Source organism: Diplodia corticola (genome assembly GCF_001883845.1).
Source record: "Diplodia corticola strain CBS 112549 chromosome Unknown scaffold7, whole genome shotgun sequence".
NCBI classification, from domain to species: Eukaryota; Fungi; Ascomycota; class Dothideomycetes; order Botryosphaeriales; family Botryosphaeriaceae; genus Diplodia; species Diplodia corticola.
In genome coordinates, this window is record NW_017971486.1 from 554,926 (window position 1) to 569,335 (window position 14,410).

At 57.5% G+C, this 14,410-nt stretch overlaps 7 protein-coding genes across 7 annotated transcripts; 4 read left to right on the forward strand and 3 right to left on the reverse strand.

Annotated features, from left to right (window-relative positions):
* Nucleotides 1–427: 427 nt before the first annotated feature.
* On the reverse strand, nucleotides 428–2,720 carry BKCO1_7000174 (c6 transcription factor; the record flags this gene model as incomplete). The annotated part of the gene is made up of 4 exons (XM_020278623.1): nucleotides 428–860; nucleotides 920–1,091; nucleotides 1,141–2,501; nucleotides 2,674–2,720. The coding sequence occupies 4 exons, from the start codon at nucleotides 2,718–2,720 to the stop codon at nucleotides 428–430; spliced, it is 2,013 nt and encodes a 670-aa protein (XP_020133540.1).
* Nucleotides 2,721–3,395: 675 nt separating this feature from the next.
* Nucleotides 3,396–5,091, forward strand: BKCO1_7000175 (salicylate hydroxylase; the record flags this gene model as incomplete). The annotated part of the gene is made up of 7 exons (XM_020278624.1): nucleotides 3,396–3,413; nucleotides 3,511–3,654; nucleotides 3,712–4,435; nucleotides 4,488–4,536; nucleotides 4,588–4,777; nucleotides 4,831–4,934; nucleotides 4,986–5,091. 7 exons carry the CDS (start codon nucleotides 3,396–3,398, stop codon nucleotides 5,089–5,091), a joined length of 1,335 nt encoding a protein of 444 aa, XP_020133541.1.
* Nucleotides 5,092–5,433: 342 nt separating this feature from the next.
* On the forward strand, nucleotides 5,434–6,114 carry BKCO1_7000176 (phosphatidylglycerol phosphatidylinositol transfer protein; the record flags this gene model as incomplete). Its single annotated transcript, XM_020278625.1, has 3 exons — nucleotides 5,434–5,642; nucleotides 5,746–5,962; nucleotides 6,028–6,114. The coding sequence occupies 3 exons, from the start codon at nucleotides 5,434–5,436 to the stop codon at nucleotides 6,112–6,114; spliced, it is 513 nt and encodes a 170-aa protein (XP_020133675.1).
* Nucleotides 6,115–6,605: 491 nt separating this feature from the next.
* BKCO1_7000177 (vacuolar atp synthase subunit f) lies at nucleotides 6,606–7,190 on the reverse strand (the record flags this gene model as incomplete). Its single annotated transcript, XM_020278626.1, has 4 exons — nucleotides 6,606–6,746; nucleotides 6,821–6,958; nucleotides 7,042–7,077; nucleotides 7,131–7,190. The coding sequence occupies 4 exons, from the start codon at nucleotides 7,188–7,190 to the stop codon at nucleotides 6,606–6,608; spliced, it is 375 nt and encodes a 124-aa protein (XP_020133676.1).
* A 347-nt stretch (nucleotides 7,191–7,537) lies between these two features.
* On the forward strand, nucleotides 7,538–8,967 carry BKCO1_7000178 (uncharacterized protein; the record flags this gene model as incomplete). The annotated part of the gene is made up of 2 exons (XM_020278627.1): nucleotides 7,538–7,804; nucleotides 7,858–8,967. The coding sequence occupies 2 exons, from the start codon at nucleotides 7,538–7,540 to the stop codon at nucleotides 8,965–8,967; spliced, it is 1,377 nt and encodes a 458-aa protein (XP_020133543.1).
* A 304-nt stretch (nucleotides 8,968–9,271) lies between these two features.
* On the reverse strand, nucleotides 9,272–9,640 carry BKCO1_7000179 (uncharacterized protein; the record flags this gene model as incomplete). Its single annotated transcript, XM_020278628.1, has 1 exon — nucleotides 9,272–9,640. One exon carries the CDS (start codon nucleotides 9,638–9,640, stop codon nucleotides 9,272–9,274), a length of 369 nt encoding a protein of 122 aa, XP_020133544.1.
* A 2,533-nt stretch (nucleotides 9,641–12,173) lies between these two features.
* BKCO1_7000180 (uncharacterized protein) lies at nucleotides 12,174–14,011 on the forward strand (the record flags this gene model as incomplete). The annotated part of the gene is made up of 4 exons (XM_020278630.1): nucleotides 12,174–12,458; nucleotides 12,527–12,691; nucleotides 12,752–12,973; nucleotides 13,037–14,011. The coding sequence occupies 4 exons, from the start codon at nucleotides 12,174–12,176 to the stop codon at nucleotides 14,009–14,011; spliced, it is 1,647 nt and encodes a 548-aa protein (XP_020133641.1).
* Between the last annotated feature and the right edge of the window lie 399 nt (nucleotides 14,012–14,410).

Genomic DNA, 14,410 nt, shown 5'->3' on the forward strand with positions numbered 1-14,410 from the left:
TTGGGGTGGTGGTGACGATCGTGGTCGTGATCGTATGATGGTAATGATGATGAGGATGAAGATGACGGGACGGGGATGGGACGGGATGGGACGGGATGGGACGGGATGGGACGGGATACCTTTGCCTTTGCTTTTTTTTGCCTTTTTCTTTTCGGTGGGAGAAGGCGGTCGGGTCGGAGCGAATGAAGAGAATGGTGAACGGCAGGCAGGCAGGCAGGCAGGCAGATGTGGCGGCGACTGCAAAAAAAAACCCCAAAAAAGAAGGGGAGGAGAAGACTGATTGAGTGAGGTCGGACGAAACGGACTTTGACGTCACCCTCCCCTTCTAGCATCTCCTTCCATTATTCCTTTTCAATTTCATCTCCTTTCAACACCTCTTCTTCTTTTCAAAAAAAGATTAAACCCCACAATATCAAAAGCATACATATTAACTCAGTCCATGAGGCCCGCCCCCGTGGCTCTCCCATACGTCCCTGAAATCAAAGCTCCAATCCCACAAGCACCCGTCGAGCGACTCCAAGCCCATCTGGGGGACCTCGAAACCCTCGTCGATCACGACAGACTCCGCTTGGACCCCCTGCTGGGGCGCGGGCTGCTTTGATCTGGCAGCAGAATGCACGCCGTCGTCCCCAAGCGTGGACGAGGAGCGACCGGAGCGTTGACGCAGGATGGCGAGCATCTGGCGGAGGACCTTGGCTGTCTTGCACGCAACGACGGATTCGCGCATGAGGTCGAGCATGCTGAGCGTCTGCTCGATCAGGCGGATGTAGTCGTGCTGTCGGTCGGGCTCCTGGATGCTTTGGACGGCACGGTAGAGGATGATGGAGGCGGCGAAGGTGAGGTAGGTGATGTTGTACCACCTTCGGGCGTCAGTAAACGCGATCGTACGAGGTCTGGATAGAAAGCTTCCTGCACCCACCAGGTATGAAAGAAAATGTGGACTCTGTACGTCTCGTAACAGAGATCTATTGTCCTCGCAGCCGCGTCTGTACATTTGTTGACGGCGTCTTCCAGACTCGGTTCTCGCTCGTCATACTTTGATGCATGCACGATGAACGGTCTCAAGAGAAGCATCTTGACGTTATAATATCCTGCAAAGGTTAGAAATAAGCAAAGAAGCTTCCCTCTCCCTTTACTCACTAATCTGAAGCACGAGCCTTTGGTAATACGCCCAAGGCGGATCTCCCAACCGACTGTGCCTGCCGACATCGCTCGTGAACTGCGGTCTTATTGCCTCTGGCAGTCGAGCCACCCACGCATCCATCTCCATCTCGATGTTCATCGCTCCTTGGAGCTTCTGTGCCAATGACAATCGGTGAAGGTAGACCTTGACTGAGATGGCGCGCATGATGCGCGCCAGGCCAATCATTCCAGGAATGATGTCGACGTCGGTCCCAGCTATCGGGGGAAGAGGGCGGTTGTGGTAGTCGTCCATGCCCAGGCTGTCAGGCCGACCAAGAGCGAAGCTGAGTTCAATCTCCAAGGTATAGAACCCCCACCACGTCCTCGAAGCTTCCAGCGCCTGTGGCTGTCTTGCCGAATTGCCGCTATCAATCGAGGCATTGCGGTTTGCGCCAATTGACAAAAGCGTGCGTGAAGCCATTCCGAGGAGGGTGTATGCGAGATTGGGATTCAGCTCGTTTTGGCAGACCTTGGCCATGAAGATGTAAGCTTGAGCGGCCTCGAGGTCATTTGCGGATCCTGGAAATCCCAAGGCGAGCTGTGCCTTCTCAAAGAGCATGCGGCTCCACTCGAACCTCCCCATCCCGTTAAGCCTCTCCTCCGTCCACGTGCGGATAAGGGCGCCAAGCGAGACCAGGCTGAAATACAAGGCGATGAAGCTGCGGGACTGGTTCTGAAAGCGGCCCTGCCAGAGATCATCGCACCTGGAGTAAAAGTTCTCCTTGTCCAGGAAGGGATGGATATAATGGAGATTGTTGAAATAAGTCTCCAGGAAGACGTAGGACTGTGGAAAGAAGAACTGATTTTCCAGCACGTCATTCCATCCGCTGGCGTCGCCCGTGCGCTGGGTGCCAAAGGCGTGGTTGTAAAAGGTGCTGACCAACGACGGCTTCTGACATGTCGTCTGCAGGTCGCCCTGCGAGTCGTTCTCGCTGTAGCCGTACTCTTGCCGCACGCGGTCCAGGAAGGCGACGGAGGACGTGTGGCCATGGAACTCGATGTCCCTGGTGTGCGGGTTGACCTCGACGATCTCGGTGCCCTCTTCGGGGCTACCAACTTCTTCGTTCACTCGCCCCAGCCCCGCAGAGCGCGCGGCCTGCTCCGACAGCGGCGAGGTCGCAGAGGCTTCCGCCTGCGAGGCCACAGATGGTGGCACCGCGTTGGAGCTTGCAGCCCGCTCGGCAGGAGTGGACGCATGTTCCGGGTCAGCAGCAGCGCTCTGGTTGGCTGCGCCAGACGCGAGGGCGTTGTACGAAACGCGAAGCTTCGCATTCTCGGCCTCTGCGAGCTCCAAGCGCTTTTCCAGGTCGCGCACAAGGCTAGAGGAGGTGCATGCATGGTCAGCGCGGCGCCAGCTCCGGGGGACGAGGCGGCGGCAAACCACCTTTGCGAACCCGCCTCCCTCTCAATCGCCACGGGGGCCACGCGATACACGCAGTGCAGTCCGCGCCCTTTGCGAGGGGCCGGAGACGGTCAGCGTGGTTGACGCACGAGGCTGGAACATTTGGTTTGGAGGCGTACTGCGACAGTGCGAGCATGGACAGACGCCATCGCACTTGTACTTTTTGGAGCGGCAGAGGTTGCAGGCCTGGATGGCCCGGGGCCGGCGCGGCGGCCGCGGGCTGCTGCGGCTGGCGGTCGTGGTGTCTTGCGGCGAGGGCAGCATTTCATCGACGGTCGCAACGGCAGAGGACGCAGGCAATTGGGAGGACGAGCAGATGAAAAGTGGGTGCGACGCTATGAGCGAAGCTGGCCGCACTGGAAGGTCGCTGCCCGGGGCGCCGTCTCGGCTCAGCCCGGCCGGCAGCCGCACGCGAGCGCTCGAAGCTCCGTGGCTCCAGCACCCCAGCCAGCGCCAGCCAACGACACGGATGGCTCCTCCCCCGCACCGGCAGGGATCCACCCCTTTGCGGGGTTGGTGGGGACGCCGCCCATGTCGCTGCTCGCACTGCAACATCTCCTCGGGAATTCCGCCCGCGGAGATCTGCTACTGCCACCGCAAAGCAGAAAATGCCAGGTGTGCTTCGCCGCAGCACGTCAACATCGCCCTCGGCATTTACCCCTCGGCACATCTGGTGGCAATGCGAACCTTAGAGCTGTTTTTAACCATTGTTGTGGCCGCTGGTTGGTGGCTTTGTTCTGTCGCTTGCTGCTACGCTGACACCCGCCGGGCCCCCAGCTCACTGTCGGCTTTGCCGAACCCCGGCCGCACCATGCAATACAAGAAGATGGTACAGCCTCGTATGTTGGGCTTTTTGTCTATCTCAAGCGAAACACAGAACCATGGGTCAACATATTTCCCTACCGTCTTTACTAAACCCCTTTCAGTCGTCGGTGGCGATGACAGCCTATGCACATAGGCTCGACATCATTGTTGTGGGTGCGGGCTTGGGCGGCCTGGCTGCCTCCATCGAGTGCGCGCGCGCAGGTCACAGTGTCACTGTACTGGAGAGTGCTTCCGAGCTAGCTGAGGTTTGCACAAGTTCCCCGTCACCTCTACGCCAAAGCACTTCTGACGCAGACACACAGGTTGGAGCCGGGCTGCAGATAACCCCAAATTCCTCCAAACTGCTCAAGAGATGGGGCGTATATGAGAAGCTGCAGAGCCAAGCGTGCGAGCCCAAGTCTCTAGTTGTCCATAGGTATACGGGAAAGGTCCTGGCCAGGGAAGACGACTTCAACGAGCACATGAACGAGAAGTACGGCTCCCCGTTCTCAGACGTGCACCGCGTCGACTTGCAGCAGGGTCTCGTCGCGACAGCAAGAGAGCTGGGCGTCTCCATAAGACTAAGTCAGCGTGTGGAATCCCTGGACCTCGACGCAGTGCGGCCGCGAATCAAAACCACCAGCGGTGATGAGTACCAATGCGATCTTGTAGTTGGAGCAGATGGCTTGTGGTCCAAGTGCCGAGAATACCTGCTTGGCCAAAAAGCTCTGCCGTTACCGACAGGCGATCTCGCCTACCGCATCGTGCTCAAATTGGATCAGATCAAAGACCCCGAGCTGAGAGAGATGGTCTCCAACCCCCAGGTGCATTTCTGGGTGGGACCGGGCGCACATGTTGTGGCATACTCGCTGAAGGGCGGTACCATGTACAACGTTGTGTTGCTTGTTCCAGATGATCTACCAGAATCAGTAGCCAGGCAAACCGGATCGGTGGAAGAAATGAAGAAGCTATTCCAAGGCTGGGATCCCATTTTGACGAGATTTTTAGACTGTGTGGACACAGTAGACAAATGGAAACTCATGCACCGTAAGTGGCCGCAGTACATGTTGAACGACGCAGTGCTGATGACTATCTCCAGGTGAGCAGATGGATTCTTGGATAAGTGAACGGGGCAACTTGGTGATGATGTAAGTGCGGTAGTCATACACCTGGTTGGTATCTGAACTAAATCATCGTAGTGGCGATTCCTGTCACCCAATGCTCCCCTACCTTGCGCAAGGAGCAAATTCAGCGCTAGAGGATGGCGCAGTGTTGGGACGAGTCCTTGCTGGGGTGCAAGGAGGGTTATCACTCTCACGAGCCCTCACGATATTCCAGCGGTTGCGGAAGGCACGAGGAGAAGCCATCGTCCGAGAGACGTTCAAGCAGGTAATTCTCGATAGGCCGAGGTCGGAGACAAGAAGAATGCTGACCCAAAGAAGCGAGAATCGTTCCACATGCCGGACGGCCCAGAGCAGGCAGCACGCGACGAGCTCTTCATGTCCAAGTTGGGCAAGGAAATTGACTGCGCTTTCCCAAGTAGATGGTAAGTTGAGGAGCGTGAGCAGACGGCGGCCATTGCTAACGCTGGGTGCAGGACGTGCCCCGAGGTGCAGCCATGGCTGTACGGATATGATGCTTGGAAGGAAGTAGATAGCGCGTTGCGGGAGGCCGGCGGTGTCGAGTACGCGACGAAGCTGTAATGATAACGATATCAAGTTGTGGCCTTCCCTTTTCTTGATCAGATGGCGTAATTATTAGTGAAACGAATGCAGCAACAAGAGAGAGGTAGGGGCAGAGCAGAGACAGCGTTGCAAACGGTTGTTGCCAGAGCAAGGGTCGCAATGACCCCCCGAAGCGCGCGCCAAGGCCGGGCCCCAGCCACTTCATCGTCATCTCGTCACAAGGTCAGCCGCGCCTGAGCTCGCCGCCCTCTCCACAAATCGCCTCCGTTATCGTCGCCGACCCCAACAGAGCTCTCCCCACAACCAACTGCCATCGCCATACCTCCCGAACCGTCGCACTCTTTTCGCACCAACGTCGCAATGAAGCTCTCGACGCTGCTGCTTTCCGTCGCCAGCCCGCTGGTGGTCTCGGCCTCGTCCAACGTGCTTGGCAGCTTCCTGGGCCAGCAGGAGGTCATCAGCCAGGACCTCAAGGTCCCAGGCGAGAACCCGCTGTACTTCTGCGAGGACCCGGCTGGCAACATCCTCACCATCGACACCGCCGACCTCGACCCCAGCCCGCCTGAGGCGTGAGTAACCCCAAGCTCCCAGCTCTCTATCACCGTCACTCCCACCTTCGCGCGCAACCACCATCAAAGGAGCGCAAGCAAGGCTAACGCATATTGCGCGCAGAGGCAAGAACCTCAACATCAAGGCGAGCGGCACCCTTTCCGAGGTTGTCGAGGAAGGTGCCAAGGTCCGCCTGCAGGTCAAATACGGCCTCATCACCCTCATCAAGCAGGAGGCTTCGTTGTGCGACTACGTCAAGGAGGTCGGCCTCGAGTGCCCACTCGAGAAGGGCGATCTCGAGCTCACCAAGGACGTCGATCTGCCCAAGGAGATCCCTCCGGTAAGCTTTACCCTGCTCACCACCAAACTCGTTGAATCATTGATGCTGATGGCGTGACACTGCAGGGCAAGTACACCGTGCTCGCCGACGTTTCCAACAAGGACGGCAAGAAGATCACCTGCCTTACCGCTACCGTCCAGTTCCACAGATAGGGAGCCTTTGCCTTGTCTAGTTCTTGAAGGGGGCAGATAGCAGGATGCTATCAAAAGAGAAAGCTGCGACGAAAGCTAGGGCTGTGCCATGTCAGGTGGAATTTGTACAGTACACAGGACTTCATGGCTCTGGGTGACGTCAGAGGATAATCTGCTATTCCATCTGTATTTGTTGGATCGGATGCCGTACGCGCATGGTCGACTCTGTCGAAGATACCTGGGTCGACGAGTAGTTTAGACAGTCTCACTGGGTTAATGACATATCATGATTCCTTGCCATTCCTTTGAAGTCAAGGATAAATCGCGATACCTTTGTGTTTGTCGATGCAAGTCATGGCGCTGAGAGCGATGGCTCGTGGCCTACAAATATCAATGTTGAAGACGAAACACCGAGCCCATCTTGTATTTGGGTATAAATTGATGTATAACTGTACAAGCAGAACGCCTCCGATAGAATGCTCGTTGTATGCACAGAATTGGATTCCCGCCGTTTACTCTCCAAACAGCCTCCGCACACGCTTCAGCACGCTGTCCTTATCCGGGTCGTACGGGTGGTCTTTGGAAGGAATCTCGAGCAGAGACGGGAAAGCGGCGGTGTAGGCATCGACGCGGTGGCGTATACGCTCGGCAATCTGGAATTCGTTATTTTATGGCCTAAGGAGCACGAGACAACCTATGATCTCGGATTGGGGTGTGGATGTCGTACATGTTGGTTGATGAGTAGGATAGCGATGTCCTTCCGCTCCTCAGTGAACCTGTCAAAGGCGGCCTCGATGGCAGACGTTTCCGTCTTGTTGTCGACGACGAGGAAGTTCTTCTGGTTGTCCGGCGGCTGCGTGACGTGCTACGCGCAAGGTACATCAGCACGAGCCATCCACGAACAGCTACGGACTGCGGTAGGTATGATAAGGCTGCAGGAGAACTTACGCCGACACCAGCGAGGAGGAGACCGGTCACCGAATCCTGGAAGTAGCGGTTAGCAGAGCTCCACCGCATCGGGGGGAAAGAGGGCGCACCTCATCTCCGATGACAGCAAGAAACTGGCGGTCCTTGTAGGCAGAAGCTGGGGCAGCCATGGTCGTAGTCAGCAGCCTGCGTGCACTGTCGTGGACGGCAATGCAGGTTGTGGTTGAGCGAAGCTGGAGCTTGGTCGTCGGGCTGTGACGCCGCGGGGACCACGAGGACGATCATGGGCAGGGATTCTCGGCGGCCGGCGTTCCTTCCTCCGGTCTGTTTACCTTGACAATTGGCCGTCCGTGCTCTTTCTGCTCAGAACACCAGGCCAAAGACAAACACGATGGCCCCGGCCCGCAGCTCAACATAGCATGACAATCACTTCTCGCCGCTGCCGAACGATACTTGGATCTCTCGTGCAGCTTCGCGACCCAAACTACACCCTCTGCACCCTTTCCACGCGGTAGCAATGCCCCCACTCATCCGCCGCCGCCCGCTCTCGGAGCGCATCAAAGCCTACCTAGACCCGTATGACTGGCTGTTGTGGCTGTCGGAGGAACTCAACAGCAACGATCTGGACGAAGCACTCAAGGAATGGGCATGGCCCTTGGGCATTGCTGTCAATTTGATCTTCATGATCACCAGAGCAAACAGTGGCGCGGTAACCTCGCGAGACAGTGAGGACGTATTCGGAGACTATTCTGCTGGCGCTGGGACTGGTTGGCTCCGCTGGCTGGTATGCCATCTTGTTCTTATGCCGGTATAAGCTCTCCACTGACATGCAAGTAGTGCTCCTTTGTCGTACACCTGCTGTCGCTCCTCTCTCTCGTAAACGCCTTCTTCACTTTCCAACGCAAGCGCCACTACCGACTCTTCGAAAATCCCGTCGAGACAACCCCGACCACACCTTCTGCCCGCCGGGTTCGCGTCGACTCGTCACCTCTCGCTTCATCGCCGCTCCGCTTTCTCTCGAACATTGTGGCGTCATCAAGCGCCCAGGCGCGCGCACACCCAGATGCGAATCGCGACGTGTGGGAAATATCGGTGTGGGACCCCACGCCGACATGTCTACGGCTTTTCTGCTTGTTCAGCCCCGGTCATGTTTTGGTGTACTGGCTCTTCCTTCCGCTAGGCCCGTTGGATCCACGGCCCAGTGTGACGGTGGCCATCACCATGGTCCTCGGAGTTCTAATGACGACGCAACTTCATCTTCTCCAAACATCCTTCTCACAGCAGACCAAGGATGCCGCGCTGATCCACCGTGAGGTCCTTCACGAGTACGACACCAAGTTCGTGCACCCCAACCTAAATAAGCCGGTTCGCAACGTGGGTACCCAGACGCCAAACCACGAGTCCAAAGCCAGAGCCTCTAGGGAAGTCGACACCTACACGCCGACTACTGTGATTAACAGAGGATTCCGCACCAACCCAAATCCTGCATACGCGGGGCAGTACGACCCGGACAACGCTCTCCAATCCGAACAACGCGCCCCACGATCTACCATGCCAAACCCGTTTGTCACTCCGCGACTGGCGAGCGCGCAGACACCGGCTGGATCGGCCGGTGGCTCTTCAGTAGGACGAAGAACAACCTCCATGAGGCAGCCAGTCTTCCGCTCCACAGCGGACGCCAGCACCGGCGATGGCGGTAGCCTGGGCGTGTACTCTCACGCTGCATCACCCCTTCGGAAGCCGCAGTCCGCAAATTTCATGAGACCTGACGAGTCGAATCAGCGGATCGCCTCTCCAGAGAGGAGGAGAGGCAGCCCACTGAAGCGCATGATGAGCACGCCTGGAGATATGGGCAAGGTGCCGGAACTGGAGAGACCGGGTTCAGAAAGGCACCGAAGGCCTTACTACTCTGGGCACGATTCACGGCGGGAACCAGGACGATATTAGAGAAAGGGTCCTTTTTTTTTGGTCGTTCCCGTTGTGGTTGACAATACCGCAAGGGCTGGGCACGGTCCAGTCGGCCACTCATCTGCATTTGGCCAACGGCGTTACGGGCGTTCATTGGGAGTTGAGGGAGGTTCACACATGGTATGCGCGTGTTCTCAGATAGTTTACTTCGAAGCGTGACATGCTGGTCACGAAATTGTGAATATATAATTTTTTTTTTCTTTTGATGAAATGAAAACGAAATACACTAATCATGAACGCCATGACTCCCAATAACTTCCTGCGACACATCATTCAGCTTACTTCACTCCCTCCGCCCAAAAATCTTGTCCTTCAGACCTTGACGGAAACCTCCATGTTCCTTCTCATCACCACCACAATCAACTTCTACTACTTGCCCCTTCGCTTTCTCATCCCCCTCCCTCTCGTCCATCTTCTTCGAACCTCCTTTCTTCTCCCTCTCCCGTTCCTCCCTCCTCTCCCTCGCCTCCGCCACCTCCCGGTCAAACTGCTCCAACCGCGCCTTGCGGGCCGCCACCGCCTTGTCTGACATTGAAGGACTATTGCCTGGTCGTGGCTCGCCGCCGGGCATGTAGGGCGAGGTGCGGTTTTGTTGCGTCGTGGATATGTAGCCCGCGTTCAGGGAGGAGATGCCGGCGGAGAGGGAAGGCATGGCTGGTCGTTTTGGTTGTTATTTTTTGTGGTGCGGAATGGTAGGATGTGGTCGTTCGTTTTTGTTGCTGGGCGAGAGGGGTCTCTAAAGTGGAGAAGTGTGGGTGTGTTGGAATGTGGTGGCTGCGAGAGGGATTGCAATGTATTTATGGGTTGAGAAATGGTATGCTTTTGCTGCTCTAGGGACTGCAAAGACGCGACATGCTGCGCCTTGCTGTATGTACATCCTTTCCAGATACAAGACGAAGCTGAAGCTGAAGCTGACCATGGACAAACACGTGACGGACCATTTGACGTCATGGTAGTGGCTGTGTGAATCCTTTTCGGCACACTCGTTCCGTTCAGCCTTGTGCGGCAGACAGCAATTTGTGGAGACTGTAGACATGGGAGCCGTTCCTCTTGCTCGTGCACTTAGCCTTGGACAACAACACCCTCGACGTGTTCGGCGGGTGGGCGTCTGACTAGCTGGGTGCAGACGGGACTATGCGAGAACCAATGACAATTGCGTATTCATCTACAGCTCATCGCCGAGTCAGGCTGGCCAATGCATCAGATAGTACTGTGTACTTACCAATGCTTTATCTGGGCCAGGCTGGGCGTCGCGCCACACGGTCAATGGTCAGAAAAGAAAAAGGTTTGAAATTCAAGACGCCAAGCCCTCGGTGAATGGTTCGCTTTCTTTTTCACGAAGGATGACGTGCAGGATTACGATGAATTACCCGAGCCCGGTAAGGAATACGAGGAAGATGGGATCTATTGTTGGGCATCACAGCCGAGGACCACCGCTCGGCAGCAGGCAGGGCCGTGGGCGCATGCAGGCACCTACTGCTGCTTCGGGCCAAGCGGATGAGCGTAACGAGAAAGGTAAAATCAGGCACTCGGTAGTCGAGCCGGCGTTACCCTGAAGGCGCAATTGCTGAGACCTGTGTCGAAATCACAAAAAGCCGTGCAGCTTTCGGGGAGAAATTGGAGCGGGGGTAAGCCATGGGAATGTGACGATAGGTGGGGAGCAGCCACGGGTCCGTCGGGTGGGACTGGAGGGAGCCGGCGGCGCTAAGATTAGGAAATTGGCCGTACCCGCATCTCTGTGTCCCTTCGTGTAGGTGGATGGTGTTTGAAGGTGCGCTTGGACAGAGGGATGGTGTTTGAGCCCTTGCAGCGCGTGCAATGCAGGGCCAACTCGAGAGCAGACATGTTTCGTCGCAGCGTTTCGGAGAGGAGGGCTGACGGGAATGCAGCATTGGTGCTGGGCGTGGGCGGGGCTCAGGGGCGGGCACAATGCCCGGGTGGCAGGCTACAGCGACGGTTGAGTGGCGGAAGCGAAACGCCTGGGGGCTAGCAAAAGGGGTCATTTGTAGAGGCGGATGAGGCTCGTGTCGATAGTAGTGGCATAGTGCACGCTCGGAGTTGGCTGGGGCGATAGGGCGGAGTGGGGCCTGCGGCTTTGGGAGCGGCGCACGCGGGCCGTCTTTCTCAAAACAGCCCAGCTTCCTTGCCTCTGCCGCTGCCACACTCAATGCGAGTACTTAGGTAAAGGCGCCCTTTTGTAGCGCACCACCTGCGAATTGACCGACCCAGCCCTCGATCCACCGGCAGCAAGTGGGAATGTGGGTTCCTGTTTGTTGTCCGATGTCCGTTGTCCTGTGCTGCCTTCGCACAGCCGCGATGCTGGGCCTGCCGGGAGAAGGCGGAAAAGTTGCGGTCACTCTGCGTTCGAGTTATTTCACGGATACGCAGGCGGCCATGTAACCTCGCGTTTGAGAGGTCAAGCTTTTTCATTTCCCACAGCCCGGGCCCACGAAATCACAGAACCCACAAAGCTTGGCACCAGCATTCTCGGCCCCTTGCCATGACCGTCGGCGAGTCCAACGAGGGGACCGCTCCTCCTCGCGTGCGCTGCCTCGCATGCGCTGTCTCATCTCGGCCTCCCTCTATCCTCGCACGGAGCGCCGTATCAAGGGAAGACGGTCGCGCCGTGTGCGACGGGCTCTTCTTCTGGGCGCTCGGCCTGCCGTCAGAGCGCCGTCATTGCGCTGAGATATGCGTCGCGCCGATTGGGCTGATCGATAGAGTTGATGTCGCACGCGCCACGGCGTCGATTAGGCGACAGGCACGAAGGCGGTGTCTCTGCGGTGATTGAACTGTGCCTCCAAGCCTGCGCGCTGCCGATGCCAAGTTGTGCTGAGTGAGACGGCTGCATGTGCAGGCGGCGGAGCCTGCTGATAACGGCCCCGGTGGCTGTCGTCCTGCCAGCCCGGGCGTCAAGGCGTCTTGGGCCAGGCAGATGGGCTGCATCCTGCGCCGGAGAAGGCCGTGCGCCCATATCGGCCGGCAGTGCGCCACAGCCAGCGCGCATCCAGACGTGCCAGAGCCCTTATTTGGCTCGTATTACTACTAGCCTGGAGCCCGTGCCTTGATGAAGCCCTAGGTGCTAGGTATATCTCGACAGCCCTCCCGGACTCTCTGCTCCCCGCTTGCCTGTGCAACCGCCCACTCTCCACCGCCTGCACTGCTGCTCACTCAAGACGCCCATCATGAGCTGGAAGAGTCTGCTGTCGCCCTCGTCGCCCCGGTACACGCCGCTCGGCTTCCCGGACAGCGCTGCGAAGAGGGTGCCGCCGCGCCGGATACTGTACGCCGGCGCCGCCGCAGCTGCCACCGTTTTCGTCATTGCTGCTGCCTCCTGGCACGTCAACCGCCGCTCCCCCTTCCACGACCCCAGCTACTTCGAAACCGTGAAGCTCCCCGAGGGCTACAAGTGGCAGTTCGACACCCAGCGCGACTCTCTCAACTATGGCCTCACCGACGAGCAGTGCGATGTGGGTTTTCTCTCCCGCAGCTTCCGCCCTGTGTGAATGATGTCATGGCCGCTAACTCGCCGCCACAGGCCGCTTTTCCCGATCTCTTCATCGAATTGGACCGTGCCCAGGGCTTCTTTTCCGACAACCGGATCCAGTACAAGGATATCCACCTTTCCACCGAGGCCGAGCTAAACGATCACTGGAACGGAAAGACGCGTGCTGAGTTCCACCTCATGATCTACAACGGCGAGGTACGCGAATGGGACGATCCAGATCGGGCCTGAAACAGCAAAGCTAACATCCCTTTCTAGCTGATCGTTGTCGATGAAGCAAAAGGCGAGCCGGACCGGTCCCGTGGTCTGTCCGCAATGGCATCCATGTACCGCGCCATCACCGCCCATCCCAACCCGCGCTCGATTCCCAACATCGAGTTCATTCTCGATATCCACGACAACAGCCAGCCCGGTCCCGAGGGCAAGATTCGCTTCACCTGGGCCCGCCACAAGGACAACCCGTACATGTGGGTCATGCCTGTAAGTATTTTAGAATGCTCGACTTTTTTTCGCCGAACCATGAACCTAATGAATATGCGCTAGGACTTTGATGGCTGGACTTACCCCGACGATGCGGTTGGCTCTTACATGCAGTTCCGCAATGAAGTGGCCGAGATTGAGAAGCCCTTCGAGGAGAAGATCCCACAGCTCTCGTGGCGTGGCAGTCTGGGCGTCAACCACGGCCTGCGCCAAAACCTCATGGACGCATCTGAGGGCAAGGAATGGTCCGACGTCAAGGCCATCGACTGGAGGACGCGGAACAATGTTTTGGCCATGAAGGACTTCTGCAACTACCAGTACGTCGCCCACACCGAGGGCAACACCTGGAGTGGCCGCCTGCGCTACCTGCACAACTGCAACTCGGTGCCCGTCATCCACGACCTGGACTGGGTGGCGCACTACTACCCGCTGCTGCAAGAGTCGGGCCCGTACCAGAATTACGTCAAGGTCAACCGCGACTTTTCCGACCTGAACGAGAAGATGGATCACTTGATTGCGAATCCGAACGAGGCCAGGCGCATCGCGGCCCAGTCGGCGCAGACCTTCCGCGACCGCTACCTGACGCCCGCCGCCGAGGCGTGCTACTGGCGCCGGTTGATTGCCAAGTACGCCAGCGTGCAGGACTTCGAGCCGCGCCTGTACGACGAGGAGCTTGGCCCCGACGGCGAGGTGGTGCACCGCCTGCGCCGCGGCCAGACGTTCGAGCGCTTCGCCTTCCGCGGCAAGGACGGATCTGAACACGGCATCGCCGAGGAACCCAAGAGCGAATGCAAGAACGAGTCCACCCCCACCCCCACCCCTGCCACCCCCGTCGTGGAGACCCCGGTGACACCCGTCACTGCTGTGCCCACCCCCATCGAGCTGCTCGAAACTCCTTTTGGCGCTCCGCTCGAGACAGCCGTTCCTACGCCAGTCATGTCTGACGAGGTGCGCGCTGAGGATGACGTGGAGACTTCAGCCCCCGACGCCACCCCTGCCCCCACTGGGGCGAACCAGGACGATTTCTGGGGTCAGTAGACGGATGACCAGTTTCCTTTCAGAATATAACGGCTGTTTTTGTGGTATGAAAAAAATGTCGGCACAATGGCGTTCTCCAAAGGAATATGGATGGTATGGGCTCTTTAAGCTTTCTCTTTTCTTCTCTTCATCTTGATACCCTTTCTGCCGGATGGCTGTATCAAAATCTCTTCTTTCCGAGATTCTTCCCTTGTCTTCACATTCTTCGACACAAACGAGTAGTCGCGCATGGGTTCCTCAAGATAATACGAGGGCCAACTCTTTTCCACTTCATTTGATAAGCGCTTTAATTGCTTTATACACACGATATGTGGGAGACCAGCCAGCAGGAATCAGACCGAGGGCATGGAATTTAGATACTAGACCGTAGGCCGTGTCAATAGTACGCCTCCGAGACAC